The following is an 18203-nucleotide window of genomic DNA, read 5'->3' as shown; positions in this document are numbered from 1 at the left end:
CAATCAGTACTACTTTATACAATTTATACAATCAGTACTACTTTATACAATTTATACAATCAGTACTACTTTATACAATTTATACAATCAGTACTACTTTATACAATTTATACAATCAGTACTACTTTATACAATTTATGCAATCAGTACTACTTTATACAATTTATACAATCAGTACTACTTTATACAATTTATACAATCAGTACTACTTTATACAATTTATACAATCAGTACTACTTTATACAATTTATACAATCAGTACTACTTTATACAATTTATACAATCAGTACTACTTTATACAATTTATACAATCAGTACTACTTTATACAATTTATACAATCAGTACTACTTTATACAATTTATACAATCAGTACTACTTTATATAATTTATACAATCAGTACTACTTTATACAATTTATACAATCAGTACTACTTTATACAATTTATACAATCAGTACTACTTTATATAATTTATACAATCAGTACTACTTTATATAATTTATACAATCAGTACTACTTTATACAATTTATACAATCAGTACTACTTTATATAATTTATACAATCAGTACTACTTTATACAATTTATACAATCAGTACTACTTTATATAATTTATACAATCAGTACTACTTTATATAATTTATACAATCAGTACTACTTTATACAATTTATACAATCAGTACTACTTTATATAATTTATACAATCAGTACTACTTTATACAATTTATACAATCAGTACTACTTTATATAATTTATACAATCAGTACTACTTTATACAATTTATACAATCAGTACTACTTTATACAATTTATACAATCAGTACTACTTTATACAATTTATACAATCAGTACTACTTTATATAATTTATACAATCAGTACTACTTTATACAATTTATACAATCAGTACTACTTTATACAATTTATACAATCAGTACTACTTTATATAATTTATACAATCAGTACTACTTTATACAATTTATACAATCAGTACTACTTTATACAATTTATACAATCAGTACTACTTTATACAATTTATACAATCAGTACTACTTTATATAATTTATACAATCAGTACTACTTTATACAATTTATACAATCAGTACTACTTTATATAATTTATACAATCAGTACTACTTTATATAATTTATACAATCAGTACTACTTTATACAATTTATACAATCAGTACTACTTTATATAATTTATACAATCAGTACTACTTTATACAATTTATACAATCAGTACTACTTTATATAATTTATACAATCAGTACTACTTTATACAATTTATACAATCAGTACTACTTTATATAATTTATACAATCAGTACTACTTTATACAGCTGTGGCCAAAGGTTTTGAGAATTACACAAATGTTGTTTTTCACAAAGTTTGCTGCTTCGGTGTTTTTAGTCCTTTTTGTTAGATGTTACTATGGTACACTGAAGTAAAATTACAAGCATTTCATAAGTTTCAAAGGCTTTTATTGACAATTACATTAAGTTTTTATGCAAAGAGTCAATATTTGCAGTGTTGACCCTTCTTTTTCAAGACCTATGCAATTTGCCCTGGCATGCTGTGAATCAACTTCTGGGCCACATACTGACTGATGGCCGCCCATTCTTGCCTAATCAATGCTTGGAGTTTGTCAGAATTTGTGGGTTTTTATTTGTCCACCCGCCTCTTGAGGATTGACCACAAGTTCTCAATGGGATTAAGGTCTGGGGAGTTTCGTTATGGTGAGGTGCTCCATCATGCTAGAACAGGCATTGTTTGTCACCAAACTGTTCTTGGATGGTTGGGAGAAGTTGCTCTTGGAGGATGTTTTGGTACCATTCTTTATTCATGGCTGTGTTCTTAGGCAAAATTGTGAGTGAGCCTACTCCCTTGGCTGAGAAGCAACCACACACATGAATGGTCTCAGAATGCTTTACAGTCGCATGACACAGGACTGATGGTGGAGCTCACTTTTCCTTTTCCGGACAAGCGTTTTTCCAGATGCCCCAAACATTCTGAAAGGGGATTCATCAGAGAAAATAACTTTACCCCAATACTCAGCAGTCCAGTCCCTGTACCTTTTGCAGAATACCAGTCTGTCCCTGATGTATTTCCTGGAGAGAAGTGGCTTCTTTGCTGACCTTCTTGACACCAGGCCATCCTCCAAAAGTCTTCATCCTGTGTCATGCCAACAGTAAAGCATCCTGAGGCCATTCATGTGTGAGGTTGTTTCTCAGCCAAGGGAGTGGGATCACTCACAATTTTGCCTAAGAACACAGCCATGAATAAAGAATGGTACCAAAACATCCTCCAAGAGCAACTTCTCCCAACCATCCAAGAACAGTTTGGTGACGAGCAATGCCTTTTCCAGCATGATGGAGCACCTTGCCATAAGGCAAAAGTGATAACTAAGTGGCTCGGGAAACAAAACATCGAAATTTTGGGTCCATGGCCAGGAAACTCCCCAGACCTTAATACCATTGAGAACTTGTGGTCAATCCTTAAGAGGCGGGTAGACAAACAAAAACCCACAAATTCTGACAAACTCCAAGCATTGATTAGGCAAGAATGGGCGGCCATCAGTCAGTCTGTGGCCCAGAAGTTTATTGACAGCATGCCAGGGCAAATTGCAGAAGTCTTGAAAAAGAAGGGTCAACACTGCAAATATTTACTCTTTGCATAAACTTAATATACAGTAATTGTCAATAAAAGCCTTTGACACTTATGAAATGCCTGTAATTTTACTTCAGTATACCATAGTAACATCTGACAAAAAGGTCTGAAGCAGCTTTGTGAAAACCAATACTTGTGTAATTCTCAAAACTTTTGGCCATGGCTGCAGTGCAGAGTATAACACAAGTGATTGACTGAGTACTTATAGCAAGTGAACCTGATGAAGGATGAAGGCCGGGATAAGACATGACAATACCAAAATTCATACTTGCATGCCCGTTTATGTCATCAAGATAATTGTATTAACATATATTTGCAGCACAGTTGGTGTAATGGTTAGTATTACTGCCTCAAGAAGGCTGGGTACGAGATGCCAGCTCTCAGGATCCCGGCACTCAAAATCCCGACGCCAGCATTCCGTTTGGGTTACAATGACGACATCTACTGGTAAGCGGAGGCGTCACTAGGGTTGGTGTCACCCGGTGTTAGAACTCATGGTGACAGCACCCCCTCCTCCACCAAAAAAAAATAAAAATATATATATCAGAGAAAAAACGCACACAAGCCTGGCTCAAATTTTCATTGGGTGCTGAAGTCACATAAGGATTCAATAAACATAAATATCAAACAAAAAATGTAAGATAGAGACCAGCACTCCACCATAAGTTGCAAAAAAGATATATTTAAAATTTTAAATGTCCATAATAAAGTGCATTTGCATATTTAGAAGCAAATGTATACCGAACGTATTTGTTTATAGGCGTGTTACTTATCGAGTATAACAAAGCAGCCATGTCAGTCAAAACAGCCATTTGCTACTTTCACTGATATGGCTGTGGGAGGGGCGATAGCCTGCCCAAAAGTGACTATTATCTGGCTACCAGGCCACCATCGTATCATGCCGACGGATATCGACCAAGACGGTTGACATGGTGGAGTTGATTTTTAAGATGGAGGGTCTATTTGGTAATAAGTATATTGCATTGTTTTGCTAGTTTTACCTGCAAAACAATTAGTCTTTGATTGATTTACAAAATCTTTCATTTGTGAAAAACTCAAACAATCCAAGTATTGCTCACTTTTATCTGTAAGCAATAACAGATACTATAGTATGAAACTAACAAGCCCTAGGAGAACCAATTCTCAGAACAATATCCTATACATTCTACTAGAATTGTTTTAGAAATGTTATTAGTTATTTGGAATTGTAAATTACCTGCTGCTCTGATAATGTTGTCAATGACTTCTTTTGGGACTAGATCATCACTGATAAACCTCACAGATCTTCTTTGGTTGAGCAATTCATAAAATTCCTTTGATCTTTTCACCATTTCCTGTTCAGAGAAACGTGGTGGGCTATAGGGAATGTGTGAGATATTGTCTTCATCCATGCCTACCCATTCATCTTTCTCTTCTGAAATATACAATTAATGCAAGTGCATCAAACAGAAAGAATACATATGTATAGCTCAGTTCCACAGAGGCAATACACTTCAGACTACTATAATTACAGTATGGCAGTGGTAGAACCAAATCAGCTTGGGCACAATCTCCCTCTCTACAGAAAGTAACCATGCTATACTTGTCACACTGTTGCACGGGAACTATTTCCTCGCTAATTCCTAAAATTAAAAAATGCGAGTTACACAATCTATATGCTCCACTATCTAAGTAACTGACTACAGCCGCACACATGCACAAATAATATGAACAATAATTAGAAGTTCAATCACTTAATGTTGCAAGCTTGCTCTGTCGGTGGGTACAATAATCAAATCCCGACAGCGTCAGCACGACAGGAGGAAATCCTGACAGCGGTAGGTAAGTCACCTAACCCTCCCCTCTCCCTCCTAACCCATCCTTAGGGGTGCCTAACCCTAAACTCCCGGTTTGGTGCCTAACTCTAAGTCCTCCCCGGGGGTGCCTAAACCTAACCCCCCCTCCCCCGCACACTAAACCTAACCCTCCCGGGGGGGTGCCTAAGCCAAACCTCCCCTCAGCCGTGCCTAACTCTAACCCCCTCTTCCACTGGCCTAAGCCTAAATCCCCCCGGGGTTGCCTAAACCTAACCCCCCCCGCGCGTGGCTAAGTGCTAGGGACAGCCGGACTCACCTCGATCAGTCCGGCGTCCTTCGGCACTCCGGCGTCAGGATGAAGATAGACGTCGGTATTTCGACGCCTATCTTCTGTCCCTTGCCTGTCTTCTGGTGTCAGGATATAGACCGGCAGCATTTAGTCTGCCGGTCTATTAACTACATCCCTAAATGGAGATAGAGAATATATATATATATATATATATATATTCAATAGACAAAAAAACCTTACGGTTTCACATGTCCCATTAAGGCTGCTTAGACATGATCTGAAAATTCACAAAACCTATGGAATTCCTGACACTCAAACTCCAAACAGCAATGAAATTACGATCAATAAGGCTGGCGCCTTAATGGACGTGTTCCTTGTGTAATACAGATATGGTATGCCATGACATCATGTGGTTACCTGCAGATTCAGAACTCTCACAGAGTGAGATTGCTGTCACTCACAAAATGGTGGAGCTGCTAATTCACAGAATCGTGTGCTCATTGGAATACACACATGCATCCAATATACACGTGAATACGTGGGACCCCTACGTCATTTGTCCCCCGTATTTTGGCAACCAGTACCGGTTCTGAAAAGCCTGGTGCTGGTTGTGCTTAATACGGGGGACCCCTATGTCATTTGTCCCCTGTATTTAGTACAACCAGTACTGGGTCTTCAAAGCCCGGTGCTGGTTGTTGTTTTTGGGGGGCAGGGCATGATTTTATTTTCTCCATATTTACAGGTGCTCCATTGGACAGATTGGCTATAGGGATACATAGGTGAGTATGTGAGAGAGTGTGTGCATGTGTGAGTACAAGTGTGTGTGTTATGTTTTAATACAATTTTACTTTTATACGGTGTGTGTGTTGTGTGGTATTTTAATATTGCTTTTGTTGTGGAACTACAGGTACCAGCAGGTCCGCAATGCCCCACCTGCTGGTACTTGTGGTTCTCCAAGTACCAGCATGCGGGGGAGACTTGCTGGGAACTGTAGTTTCACAGCAAAAGACAATATTCAAACTTTACTTGCACCACACTTTACATAATAAACCCACCACCCAGGGATGCCTGGGATAGGCCCGGGCTATCAGCCTGGGGTGCCCTGGAGAGGGGGACCCCTTTTTTGGGGGGTCCCCAGCTCCCCAGGGATCCCTGGCCTGGGCTGACTAGTGGCCTGGGGTGATGCTTTGGCTGGGGTGCCCAGTGAAAGGGCTCCCCTGACTGTGGCATCAACCCCCCACTAGAAGGGGTCAGGTGCACATTCTCATGAATATGGAGGGTCCCTATGCATTTTTTCCCCGTGTTTCCAGAACCAGGGCCAGCTCAGAGCCCAGTGCTGGTTGCGCTGAATACAGGGGACCCCTACATCATTTGTCCCCTGTATTTTGGCACCAGGGCTGGTTCTGACTAGCCCGGTGCTGGTTGTGCTTAAGTACAGGGGACCCCTACGTCATTTTTTATTTTACACATTGGATTTTTAACATAGATGCGTAGATGGATCTCACTACTGCGTTCGTGCATCTGTGACTTATTGATTTTATTTTCTCAGGTGCATGCGCACTGCCAGTGAGCCCTCTGTCGCTCACTGATGCCCCCTTTGCACTGCACTGCTGCTCTGCACCACCGCTGCTGCCGCTACCCCTCACGCCTACAGCCGTCTCGCACTCTGAACCTCCCAAACCACCTCCTGTGTGCTGTCCCCTCTTCCACCTGCGCTAGTGTACTATTTTGTTGCCCTTCTCCCCTGCAGGTGGCCGGGTTTGCTCATCCAAACCCTGGTAGTTAATACATTTTTAAAAAATTATGAAATTCCATAGACTAAAAACCTTACGGTTCCACATGTCTCATTAAGGCTACTTAGATATGACTGAAAATTCACAAAACCTATTGAATTTCTTCCACTCAAACTCCAAAAAGCAATGAAATTACGATCATTAAGGCTGACACCTTAATGGACATAACGGCGCATGCGCAACACTGATTACATCTGCGGTAAGTTAGAGTAGATAGGCAAAAATGACAGCTTTTCGGAATAGATAATGACGGAGAGGAGGAATGATGAATTCCTCCGGTAATTAGGTAGAACTCCATGCGAGTTCTAAACCTAATTACCTCCATCGATTTTTTAGTTATGATGAATAGGCCCCATAATGTCCAAGTCATGTTTCCCTTCTCTTGATCACAATCTCCACTTCTCTTAAGCTGGGTACATACCTAGCAGATATATCTGCAGATCACTCGATACAGATATATCTGCAGATGATGGTTGTTCATACACACTGAGCAACCATCCCGCTGTAAGTTTACGGGCAGTCGGCTGATCGCCCGACCACACGGCACGATGGACAAGTGCAGCATAGCCGACACGTCTGTGACTGACGTTGTTCACAGACATATCGCTGGTACACACAGGCCGACGGGCATACAATATATTGGCCAATCAGTTGATTGGCCAATGTACCTGCCAGTGTGCACCCAGCATTAAGTGGTGATTGCCAATCAATTAGCATATACTTAAGTGTTGCAAGTTGGGGATTGTAGGCCATAAAATGTTGTGCCACTGATTTGTTGATACTACCAGAGCTCAAAGCTAATCTAATCAGTGGCGTAAATTCATCCCAGACGCCCGGAGGCAAGTTATAATTTGCTGCCTGCCCCCCGCCCCCCCCCCTGCTGACACTGTAATGTAGCAATTTGCATGCAGACAGGCTATAGATAGACAAAGGTAGCAGCTGATGGTCTGACATGGAGCTCTCCACTAGTGCATGGTGGCTTCTCAGGTGCCGGGAAGGGGTGCCATGTATTGGGCGGCTGTGACAGTACAATCCGGGTGCATAGTTACAGCCCTTAGTGGGGTGAATATGTTGTGGACAATGGAGGAGGTGCCCCTTCAGAGCTGAAGCCCTGCGGCAGGCGCCTCCATTGTCTCCCATAGTTCTGCCCCTGAATCTAATAGAAGCACAATGATGTGTCATCCAATAACAAAATGATTTAGTTTTAAGTCCAAAATACATTAAAGCACAAGGGCAAATGAGTATATACAGGGTTATTTTTCTGGAAAAATAGGTTCAGGAACTATGGGTGGAGCTACTGGGAGTGGAGCTATAGAAATAATTTATATATATATATATATATATATATATAAATTCCAATGGATTGCACACATTACATCAGTTCCATTTTAGCGGGTGCCAGGCCATGTATATAATGCAAATCCTCCATCCACTGCTTGTCAGTTACAAGGTAGAAAAATTTAGCTAGATGGGAATGACCGTGAAGCGGTGGCCAGCTTAACAAATTATTGCAATATTTTGGAACCAACATTCCCTATGTTCAAAGGAGTTGCAGTTTGAAAAGCATGTGAGTGCCGAGTTTGTATGATATTTTTTATGTAGATGGTGTGGTCACATACCAAGGGCACCCCAGATGGTTGAGTGCCGTGGATTGAGCCTGTCCTTTATTTAAATTATGTGGTCACACTTGCTAGGGCACCTTGTTTTTCAAATGTAACACAAACTTTTTTCTTTTCCCAGGTGCTTATTAACTAATAGCCCTGGGTGTGGTCCTGTCTCTTTAATGCAGGACCCAGTTTCATGTTTAAAATGTATGCAAGCTTGAGCCCAAGATGGCAGATCAAGTTCATTTATCTGAGAATCAGTGTAGGGACTGGCTAGATGGGAATGACCGTGAAGCGGTGGCCAGCTTAAGAAATTATTGCAATATTTTGGAACCAACATTCCCTATGCTCAAAGGAGTTGCAGTTTGAAAAGCATGTGAGTGCCGAGTTTGTATGATATTTTTTATGTAGATGGTGTGGTCACATACCAAGGGCACCCCAGGGTTGAGTGCCGTGGATTGAGCCTGTCATATATATATATATATATATATATATATATTAGGGGTGAGCGGGTTCGGATTTCTGAAATCCGAACCCCCCCCGAGCCCCCCCGATCTGAGTCCGATCCGAATCAGGCTCGACTTTTCCCGCCTGACTCGGATCTGAAATCGAGGCAAAACGTCATCATCCCGCCTTCCGAGTCTCGCGGGTTTTGGATCCTATATAAGGTACCCGCGTCGGCGCCATTTTCTCACTCGGCTGTGGACAGTGAAGAGGGAGGGTGGGAGTTAGGGCTGTGTAGTGTAGTGTAGTGTAGTGTAGTGTAGTGCTGCTGTTGTCCACTACTTCAAAGTCCATAGGGGCTGGCTGTGTTGTGCTGTGCTGCTGTTGTTAATAGGGGCTGTGTCCACTACTTCAAAGTCCATAGGGGCTGGCTGGACTGTGTTGTGCAGTCAGTTCTCCATAGGGGCTGTGTCCACTCCAAAGTCCTGTGCAGTGTCCCAGTCCTAAAGGGGTGCTGTAGTGTTGTCCAGGGGGTGCTCTGTCCATCAGGGGTGCTCCCCCCAAGTGCTAAAAAAATAATATATTTTCTGTGTTTGTGAATTGTGTGCGCAGTAGCCGCACGTGCATCAACAAAGTAGTGCCAAGCGTGCGCCTGTGTCATAAGTAAAGGGCCGGCTGGCTTGACCGTTAAAGGGTGCTGTAACCCCCGAAAGTACACTCCAATCCAAACCAAAAAAAAATTATTTTCTGTGTTTGTGAATTGTGTGCGCAGTAGCCGCACGTGCATCAACAAAGTAGTGCCAAGCGTGCGCCTGTGTCATAAGTAAAGGGCCGGGTGGCTTGACCGTTAAAGGGTGCTGTAACCCCCAAAGTACACTCCAGTCCAAACCAAAAAAAAATTTATTTTCTGTGATTGTGAATTGTGTGCGCAGTAGCCGCACGTGCATCAACAAAGTAGTGCCAAGCGTGCGCCTGTGTCATAAGTAAAGGGCCGGCTGGCTTGACCGTTAAAGGGTGCTGTAACCCCCGAAAGTACACTCCAGTCCAAACCAAAAAAAAATTATTTTCTGTGTTTGTGAATTGTGTGCGCAGTAGCCGCACGTGCATCAACAAAGTAGTGCCAAGCGTGCGCCTGTGTCATAAGTAAAGGGCCGGCTGGCTTGACCGTTAAAGGGTGCTGTAACCCCCGAAAGTACACTCCAGTCAAAACCAAAAAAAAATTATTTTCTGTGTTTGTGAATTGTGTGCGCAGTAGCCGCACGTGCATCAACAAAGTAGTGCCAAGCGTGCACCTGTGTCATAAGTAAAGGGCCGGCTGGCTTGACCGTTAAAGGGTGCTGTAACCCCCGAAAGTACACTCCAGTCCAAACCAAAAAAAAATTATTTTCTGTGTTTGTGAATTGTGTGCGCAGTAGCCGCACGTGCATCAACAAAGTAGTGCCAAGCGTGCGCCTGTGTCATAAGTAAAGGGCCGGCTGGCTTGACCATTAAGGGTGCTGTAACCCTCGAAAGTACACTCCAGTCCAAACCAAAAAAAAAATTATTTTCTGTGTTTGTGAATTGTGTGCGCAGTAGCCGCACGTGCATCAACAAAGTAGTGCCAAGCGTGCGCCTGTGTCATAAGTAAAGGGCCCGCTGGCTTGACCGTTAAAGGGTGCTGTAACCCCCGAAAGTACACTCCAGTCCAAACCAAAAAAAAAATTATTTTCTGTGTTTGTGAATTGTGTGCGCAGTAGCCGCACGTGAATCAACAAAGTAGTGCCAAGGGTGCGCCTGTGTCATAAGTAAAGGGCCGGCTGGCTTGACCGTTAAGGGTGCTGTAACCCCCAAAGTACACTCCAGTCCAAACCAAAAAAAAAATTATTTTCTGTGTTTGTGAATTGTGTGCGCAGTAGCCGCACGTGCATCAACAAAGTAGTGCCAAGCGTGCGCCTGTGTCATAAGTAAAGGGCCGGCTGGCTTGACCGTTAAAGGGTGCTGTAACCCCCGAAAGTACACTCCAGTCCAAACCAAAAAAAAAAATATTTTTTGTGTTTGTGAATTGTGTGCGCAGTAGCCGCACGTGCATCAACAAAGTAGTGCCAAGCGTGCGCCTGTGTCATAAGTAAAGGGCCGGCTGGCTTGACCATTAAAGGGTGCTGTAACCCCCGAAAGTACACTCCAGTCAAAACCAAAAAAAAATTATTTTCTGTGTTTGTGAATTGTGTGCGCAGTAGCCGCACGTGCATCAACAAAGTAGTGCCAAGCGTGCGCCTGTGTCATAAGTAAAGGGCCGGCTGGCTTGACCGTTAAAGGGTGCTGTAACCCCCGAAAGTACACTCCAGTCCAAACCAAAAAAAAAAATATTTTCTGTGTTTGTGAATTGTGTGCGCAGTAGCCGCACGTGCATCAACAAAGTAGTGCCAAGGGTGCGCCTGTGTCATAAGTAAAGGGCCGGCTGGCTTGACCGTTAAAGGGTGCTGTAACCCCCAAAGTACACTCCAAACAAAATAAAAAAATTATTTTCTGTGTTTGTGAATTGTGTGCGCAGTAGCCGCACGTGCATCAACAAAGTAGTGCCAAGCGTGCGCCTGTGTCATAAGTAAAGGGCCGGGTGGCTTGACCGTTAAAGGGTGCTGTAACCCCCAAAGTACACTCCAGTCCAAACCAAAAAAAAAATTATTTTCTGTGTTTGTGAATTGTGTGCGCAGTAGCCGCACGTGCATCAACAAAGTAGTGCCAAGCGTGCGCCTGTGTCATAAGTAAAGGGCCGGCTGGCTTTGACCGTTAAAGGGTGCTGTAACCCCCGAAAGTACACTCCAGTCCAAACCAAAAAAAAATTATTTTCTGTGTTTGTGAATTGTGTGCGCAGTAGCCGCACGTGCATCAACAAAGTAGTGCCAAGCGTGCGCCTGTGTCATAAGTAAAGGGCCGGCTGGCTTGACCATTAAAGGGTGCTGTAACCCCCGAAAGTACACTCCAGTCAAAACCAAAAAAAAATTATTTTCTGTGTTTGTGAATTGTGTGCGCAGTAGCCGCACGTGCATCAACAAAGTAGTGCCAAGCGTGCGCCTGTGTCATAAGTAAAGGGCCGGCTGGCTTGACCGTTAAAGGGTGCTGTAACCCCCAAAGTACACTCCAGTCCAAACCAAAAAAAAAATTATTTTCTGTGTTTGTGAATTGTGTGCGCAGTAGCCGCACGTGCATCAACAAAGTAGTGCCAAGCGTGCGCCTGTGTCATAAGTAAAGGGCCGGCTGGCTTGACCATTAAAGGGTGCTGTAACCCCCGAAAGTACACTCCAGTCCAAACCAAAAAAAAATTATTTTCTGTGTTTGTGAATTGTGTGCGCAGTAGCCGCACGTGCATCAACAAAGTAGTGCCAAGCGTGCGCCTGTGTCATAAGTAAAGGGCCCGCTGGCTTGACCGTTAAAGGGTGCTGTAACCCCCGAAAGTACACTCCAGTCCAAACCAAAAAAAAAATTATTTTCTGTGTTTGTGAATTGTGTGCGCAGTAGCCGCACGTGCATCAACAAAGTAGTGCCAAGGGTGCGCCTGTGTCATAAGTAAAGGGCCGGCTGGCTTGACCGTTAAGGGTGCTGTAACCCCCAAAGTACACTCCAGTCCAAACCAAAAAAAAAATTATTTTCTGTGTTTGTGAATTGTGTGCGCAGTAGCCGCACGTGCATCAACAAAGTAGTGCCAAGCGTGCGCCTGTGTCATAAGTAAAGGGCCGGCTGGCTTGACCGTTAAAGGGTGCTGTAACCCCCGAAAGTACACTCCAGTCCAAACCAAAAAAAAAAATATTTTCTGTGTTTGTGAATTGTGTGCGCAGTAGCCGCATGTGCATCAACAAAGTAGTGCCAAGGGTGCGCCTGTGTCATAAGTAAAGGGCCGGCTGGCTTGACCATTAAGGGTGCTGTAACCCCCAAAGTACACTCCAGTCCAAACCAAAAAAAAAATTATTTTCTGTGTTTAGCCGCACGTATATATCAAATCGATATAACATAAATGGAGGACCAAACTTTCTCCGATAAAAATAAAATAGAGAAAGATCAAGAACCACTTCCTCCTAGTGCTGAAGCTGCTGCCACTAGTCATGACATAGACGATAACATGCCATCAACGTCGTCTGCCAAGGCCGATGCCCAATGTCATAGTAGAGGGCACATACAATCCCAAATGGCAAAGTTCAGGAAAATGACCATGAAAAAGACATTTAAATCAGCTGAAGAGAAACGTAAACCTGCCAATATGCCATTTACGACACGGAGTGGCAAGGAACGGCTAAGGTCAATCCCTAGTATGTTCATGACTAGTGGTTCAGCTTCACATGACGATGGAAGCCCTCCTCCCACTAAAAAAATCAAAAGAGTTAAGCTGGCAAAAGCACAGCGAAGAACTGTGCTTTCTAAGAAGATATCACAAATCCCCAAGGAGAGTCCAAGTGTGGTGGTGGTTGCGATGCCTGACCTTCCCAGCACTGGACGGGAAGAGGTGGCTCTTTCCACCATTTGCACGCCCCCTGCAAGTGCTGAAAGGAGCACCCACAGTCCACTTGCTGATATGCAAATTGAAGATGTCACTGTTGAAGTACAACAGGATGAGGATACTGGTGTAGCTGGCGCTGAGGAGGAAGTTGGCGAGGAGGATTCTGATGGTGATGTGGTTTGTTTAAATCAGGCTCCGGGGGAGACAGTTGTTGTCCGTGGGATGAAAAAGCCCATCACGGTCATGCCTGGGCAGAAGACCAAACATTCCACCTCTTTGGTCTGGCAATATTTCTATCCAAATCCGGACAACAACTGTCTTGCCATATGTACCATATGTAAAGGTGAAATAAGTAGGGGTAGGGACGTCAACCACCTAGGAACATCCTCCCTTATACGGCACCTGCAGCGCGTTCATAAAAAGTTACTGTCAAGTTCAGAAACTTTGGCTAAGACCGTAAGCAGTCCAGGGACACCTAAATCCCGTTGTCCTGTTGTATCCAAGCGCCTGCAAACCACACCGTCAACTCCCTCCTCGTCAATTTCCTCCTTAGTCAGGATCGGAAGTAGTCCTGCAGGCCATGTCACTGGCATGACTGACTCTCCTATCCGGGATTCCTCTGGAGGATCCTGTATTGCTATGCCTACTGCTGCCGCTGCTGCTGTTGCTGCTGCTGGGAGTCGTTCATCATCCCAGAGAGGAAGTAGGAACACCACTACTTTTTTCTAAACAATTGACCCTCCAACAGTCCTTAGTGAGGAGAATGAAGTACGACAGCAGTCATCCTGAAGCAAAACGTATAACTGAGGCCTTGACTGCTATGTTGGTGTTAGACGTGCGTCCGGTATCCGCCATTAGTGCAGTGGGATTTAGACAATTGATGGAGGTAGTGTGTCCCCGGTTCCAAATCCCGTCTAGATTCCACTTCACTAGGCAGGCGATACCGAGACTGTACAGAAACGTCAGAAAAAGTGTCCTCAGTGTCCTGAAAAATGCCGTTGTACACAATGTCCACTTAACCACGGACATGTGGACAAGTGGAACAGGGCAGACTAAGGACTATATGACTGTGACAGCCCACTGGGTAGATGTATCACCTTACGCAGCAACAGCAGCAGCGTCACCAGTAGCAGCATCTCAGAAACGCCAGCTCGTTACAAGGCAGGCTATGCTGTGTATCACCGGTTTCAGTAAGAGGCACACCGCCGACAACCTCTTAGAGAAACTGAGGGAAATCATCGCCCATTGGCTTACCCCACTTAGACTCTCCTGGGGATTTGTGATATCTGACAACGCCACCAATATTGTGCGGGCATTACATCTGGGCAAATTCCAGCACGTCCCATGTTTTGCTCACACAATAAACTTGGTGGTGCAGAATTTTCTGAAAAGCGACAGGGGCGTGCAGGAGACGCTTTGGGTGGCCCAAAAAATTTCAGGCCACTTTCGCCATTCAGCGACTGCATGCCGAAGACTGGAGCGCCAGCAAACACTCTTGAACCTGCCCCGCCATCACCTGAAGCAAGAGGTTGTGACGCGGTGGAACTCAACCCTCTATATGCTTCAGAGGATGGAGGAGCAGCAAAAGGCCATACAAGCCTATACATCCACCTATGACATAGGCAAAGGAGTGGGTATGCACCTGACTCAAGCGCAGTGGAGAATGATTTCCGTGTTGTGCAAGGTTCTCCAGCCCTTCGAACTTGCCACACGTGAAGTCAGTTCAGACACAGCCAGCTTGAGTCAGATCATTCCCCTCATCAGGCTTTTGCAGAAGCAGCTGGAGAAAGTGAAGGAGGAGCTAAGACGGAGCGATTCCGCTCGGCATGTGGGACTTGTGGATGAAGCCCTTCATTCGCTTTGCCAGGATTCCAGGGTGGTCAATCTGTTGAAATCAGACCACTACATTTTGGCCACCGTGCTTGATCCTAGGTTTAAAGCCTATGTGGTGTCTCTCTTTCCGGCCGACACAAGCCTGCAGAGGTGCAAAGACCTGCTGGTGAACACACTGTCAGCTGAAGCGGAACGTGACACGTCAACGGCTCCTTCTTCATTTTCTCCCGCAACTGGGGCTGCCAGGAAAAAACTTAGGTATCCTAAGCAACCCGCTGGCGGTGATGCAGGGCAGGCAGGACCAAGTTTGGACATCTGGTCTGGACTGAAGGACCTGGCAACAATTTCTGACATGTCTACTGTCACTGCATATGATACTGTCACCATTGACAGAATGGTGGAGGATTACATCGGTGACAGCATCCAAGTAGGCATGTCAGACAGTCCATACCTGTACTGGCAGGAAAAAGAGGCAATTTGGAGGCCCCTGTACAAGCTGGCTCTATTTTACCTGAGTTGCCCCCCCTCCAGTGTGTACTCCGAAAGAGTGTTTAGTGCAGCCGGGAACCTTGTCAGCGAAAGGCGTAGGAGGTTGCTTCCACAGAATGTGGAGAAGATGATGTTCATCAAAATGAATTATCAGCTCTGCCAGGGAGACCAGCCTCCAGAAGGTACAGAGGGACCTGTGGTGGTGGATTCAAGTGGGGACGAGTTAATACTTTGTGAGGATGAGGATGTACACACTGAAGAGGGTGAGGAATCGGTGGATGAGGAGGATGAGGATGACATCTTGCCTCCGTAGAGCCAGTTTGTGCAGGGACACATTAATTGCCAGCTTGTTTTGTGGGGGCCCAAACGAACCAATCATTTCAGCCACAGTTGTGTCGCAGACCCTGGCGCTGAAATGATTGATTTGTTAAAGTGTGCATGTCCTGTTTATACAACATAAGGGTGGGTGGGAGGGCCCAAGGACAATTCCATCTTGCACTTCTTTTTTTTCTTTGCATTATGTACAGTTTGGGGCCTAGTTTTTCTAACTGCCATCCTGTCTGCCACTGCAGTGTCACTCCTAGATGGGTCACGTGTTTGTGCCGCCTATATATATATATTAGGGGTGTGCACCGGACACTTTTCGTGTTTTGTGTTTTGGTTTTGGATCTGGATCTTTCTTCGTGTTTTGGATCTGGATTGGTTTTGCCAAAACCACCCTTCCGTGTTTTGGGTTCTGGGTTTTGTGTTTTGGATCTGTATTTTTTTTAAAAAAAGCATAAAAACAGCTAAAATCACAGAATTTGTGGGGTTTTCTGCTCCTATGCTATTATTAACCTCAATAACCTTAATTTCCACTCATTTCCAGTCTATTCTGAACACCTCACACCTCACAATAGTGTTTTTATGTCCAAAAGGTTGCACCGAGGTAGCTGGATGACTATGCTAAGAGATACGAGTGGGCGGCACAAACACGTGGTCTATCTAGGAGTGGCACTGCAGTGGCAGACAGGATGGCAGTTTGAAAAACTAGGCCCCAAACTATACATAATGCAAAGAAAAAAAAGAGGTGCAAGATGGAATTGTCCTTGGGCCCTCCCACCCACCCTTATGTTGTATAAACAGGACATGCACACTTTAACAAACCAATCATTTCAGCGCCAGGGTCTGCCACACGACTGTGGCTGAAATGATTGGTTCGTTTGGGCCCCCACAAAACAAGCTGGCAATTAATCTGTCCCTGCACAAACTGGCTCTACAGAGGCAAGATGTCGTCCTCATCCTCCTCATCCACCGATTCCTCACCCTCTTCAGTGTTGTGTACATCCTCATCCTCACAGAGTATTAATTCGTCCCCGCTGGAATCCACAACCACAGGTCCCTCTGTACGTTCTGGAGGCTGGTCTCCCTGGAAGAGTTGATAATTCATTTTATGAACATCATCTTCTCCACATTTTGTTGAAGCAACCTCCTACGCCTTTCGCTGACAAGGTTCCCGGCTGCACTAAACACTCTTTCAGAGTACACACTGGAGGGGGGGCAACTCAGGTAAAATAGAGCCAGTTTGTACAGGGACCTCCAAATTGCTTCTTTTTCCCACCAGTACAGGTACGGACTGTCTGACATGCCTACTTGGATGCTGTCACCGATGTAATCCTTTAACAGACAGACGCACGCTTGTCGCTGCTGCTTTGAGGGTGCAAGTGTGGCTACAGCCCACACAATTCACAAAGACAGAAAAAAGAAGAAGAATATTTTTATTGTTTGTGTAGCACACTTTGAGGGTGTCACCACCCTTTAACAGACAGACGCACGCTTGTCGCTGCTGCTTTGAGGATGCAAGTGCGGCTACAGCCCACACAATTCACAAAGACAGAAAAAAGAAGAAGAATATTTTTATTGTTTGTGTAGCACACTTTGAGGGTGTCACCACCCTTTAACAGACAGACGCACGCTTGTCGCTGCTGCTTTGAGGATGCAAGTGCGGCTACATCGCACACAAGTCACAAACACATTCAAAAAATAGTTTGTTATTTTTTGGAGCACTTTGAGAGTTACACCACCCTTTAACAGACAGACGCACGCTTGTCGCTGCTGCTTTGAGGATGCAAGTGCGGCTACAGCCCACACAATTCACAAAGACAGAAAAAAAAGAACAATATTTTTATTGTTTGTGTAGCACACTTTGAGGGTGTCACCACCCTTTAACAGACAGACGCACGCTTGTCGCTGCTGCTTTGAGGACAGTATCATATGCAGTGACAGTAGACTTGTCAGAAATTGTTGGCACGTCCTTCAGTCCGGACCAGATGTCCAAACCAGCCCTTGACTTATGACACAGGCGCACGCTTGGCGCTGCTACTATGTTGATGCACGTGCGGCTACATCGCACACAAGTCACAAACACATTAAAAAAATAGTTTTTTATTTTTTGGAGCATTTTGAGGGTTACACCACCCTTTAACAGACAGACGCACGCTTGTCGCTGCTGCTTTGAGGATGCAGGTGGAATCTAGACGGGATTTGGAACCAGGGACACACTACCTCCATCAATTGTCTAAATCCCACTGCACTAATGGCGGTTACCGGACGCACGTCTAACACCAACATAGCAGTCAAGGCCTCAGTTATACGTTTTGCTTCAGGATGACTGCTGTCGTACTTCATCCTCATCGCTAGGGACTGTTGGAGGGTCAATTGTTTAGTAAAAGTAGTGATGTTCCTACTTCCTCTCTGGGATGATGAACAACTCCCAGCAGCAGCAATAGCACTAGGAGGAAGTGGTTCTTGATCTTTCCCTATTTTATTTTTATCGGAGAAAG

At 44.3% G+C, this 18203-nt stretch overlaps 1 protein-coding gene across 2 annotated transcripts in view; it reads right to left on the bottom strand.

The window, feature by feature from the left end:
* Positions 1–18203, bottom strand: part of IYD (iodotyrosine deiodinase) — a 66045-nt gene that overhangs the window by 8784 nt on the left and 39058 nt on the right. Inside the window, exons 2-3 of one of the 2 annotated variants that reach the window (XM_088474507.1) lie at positions 4843–4851; positions 3882–4076 (exon numbers count right to left, since the gene is read on the bottom strand). In XM_088474507.1, coding sequence (XP_088330633.1) covers positions 3882–4076; positions 4843–4851 — 204 coding nt within the window. Of the gene's footprint in view, positions 1–3881; positions 4080–4842; positions 4852–18203 lie in introns of both variants that reach the window. The other variant, XM_088474506.1, reaches the window with a different exon arrangement.

Source organism: Taudactylus pleione, unplaced genomic scaffold, assembly GCF_031769625.1.
Source record: "Taudactylus pleione unplaced genomic scaffold, aTauple2 ptg000154l, whole genome shotgun sequence".
Classification (NCBI taxonomy): domain Eukaryota; kingdom Metazoa; phylum Chordata; class Amphibia; order Anura; family Myobatrachidae; genus Taudactylus; species Taudactylus pleione.
The sequence above is the reverse complement of the archived record's forward strand: the minus strand, read 5'-3'. Positions and strand labels throughout refer to the sequence as shown.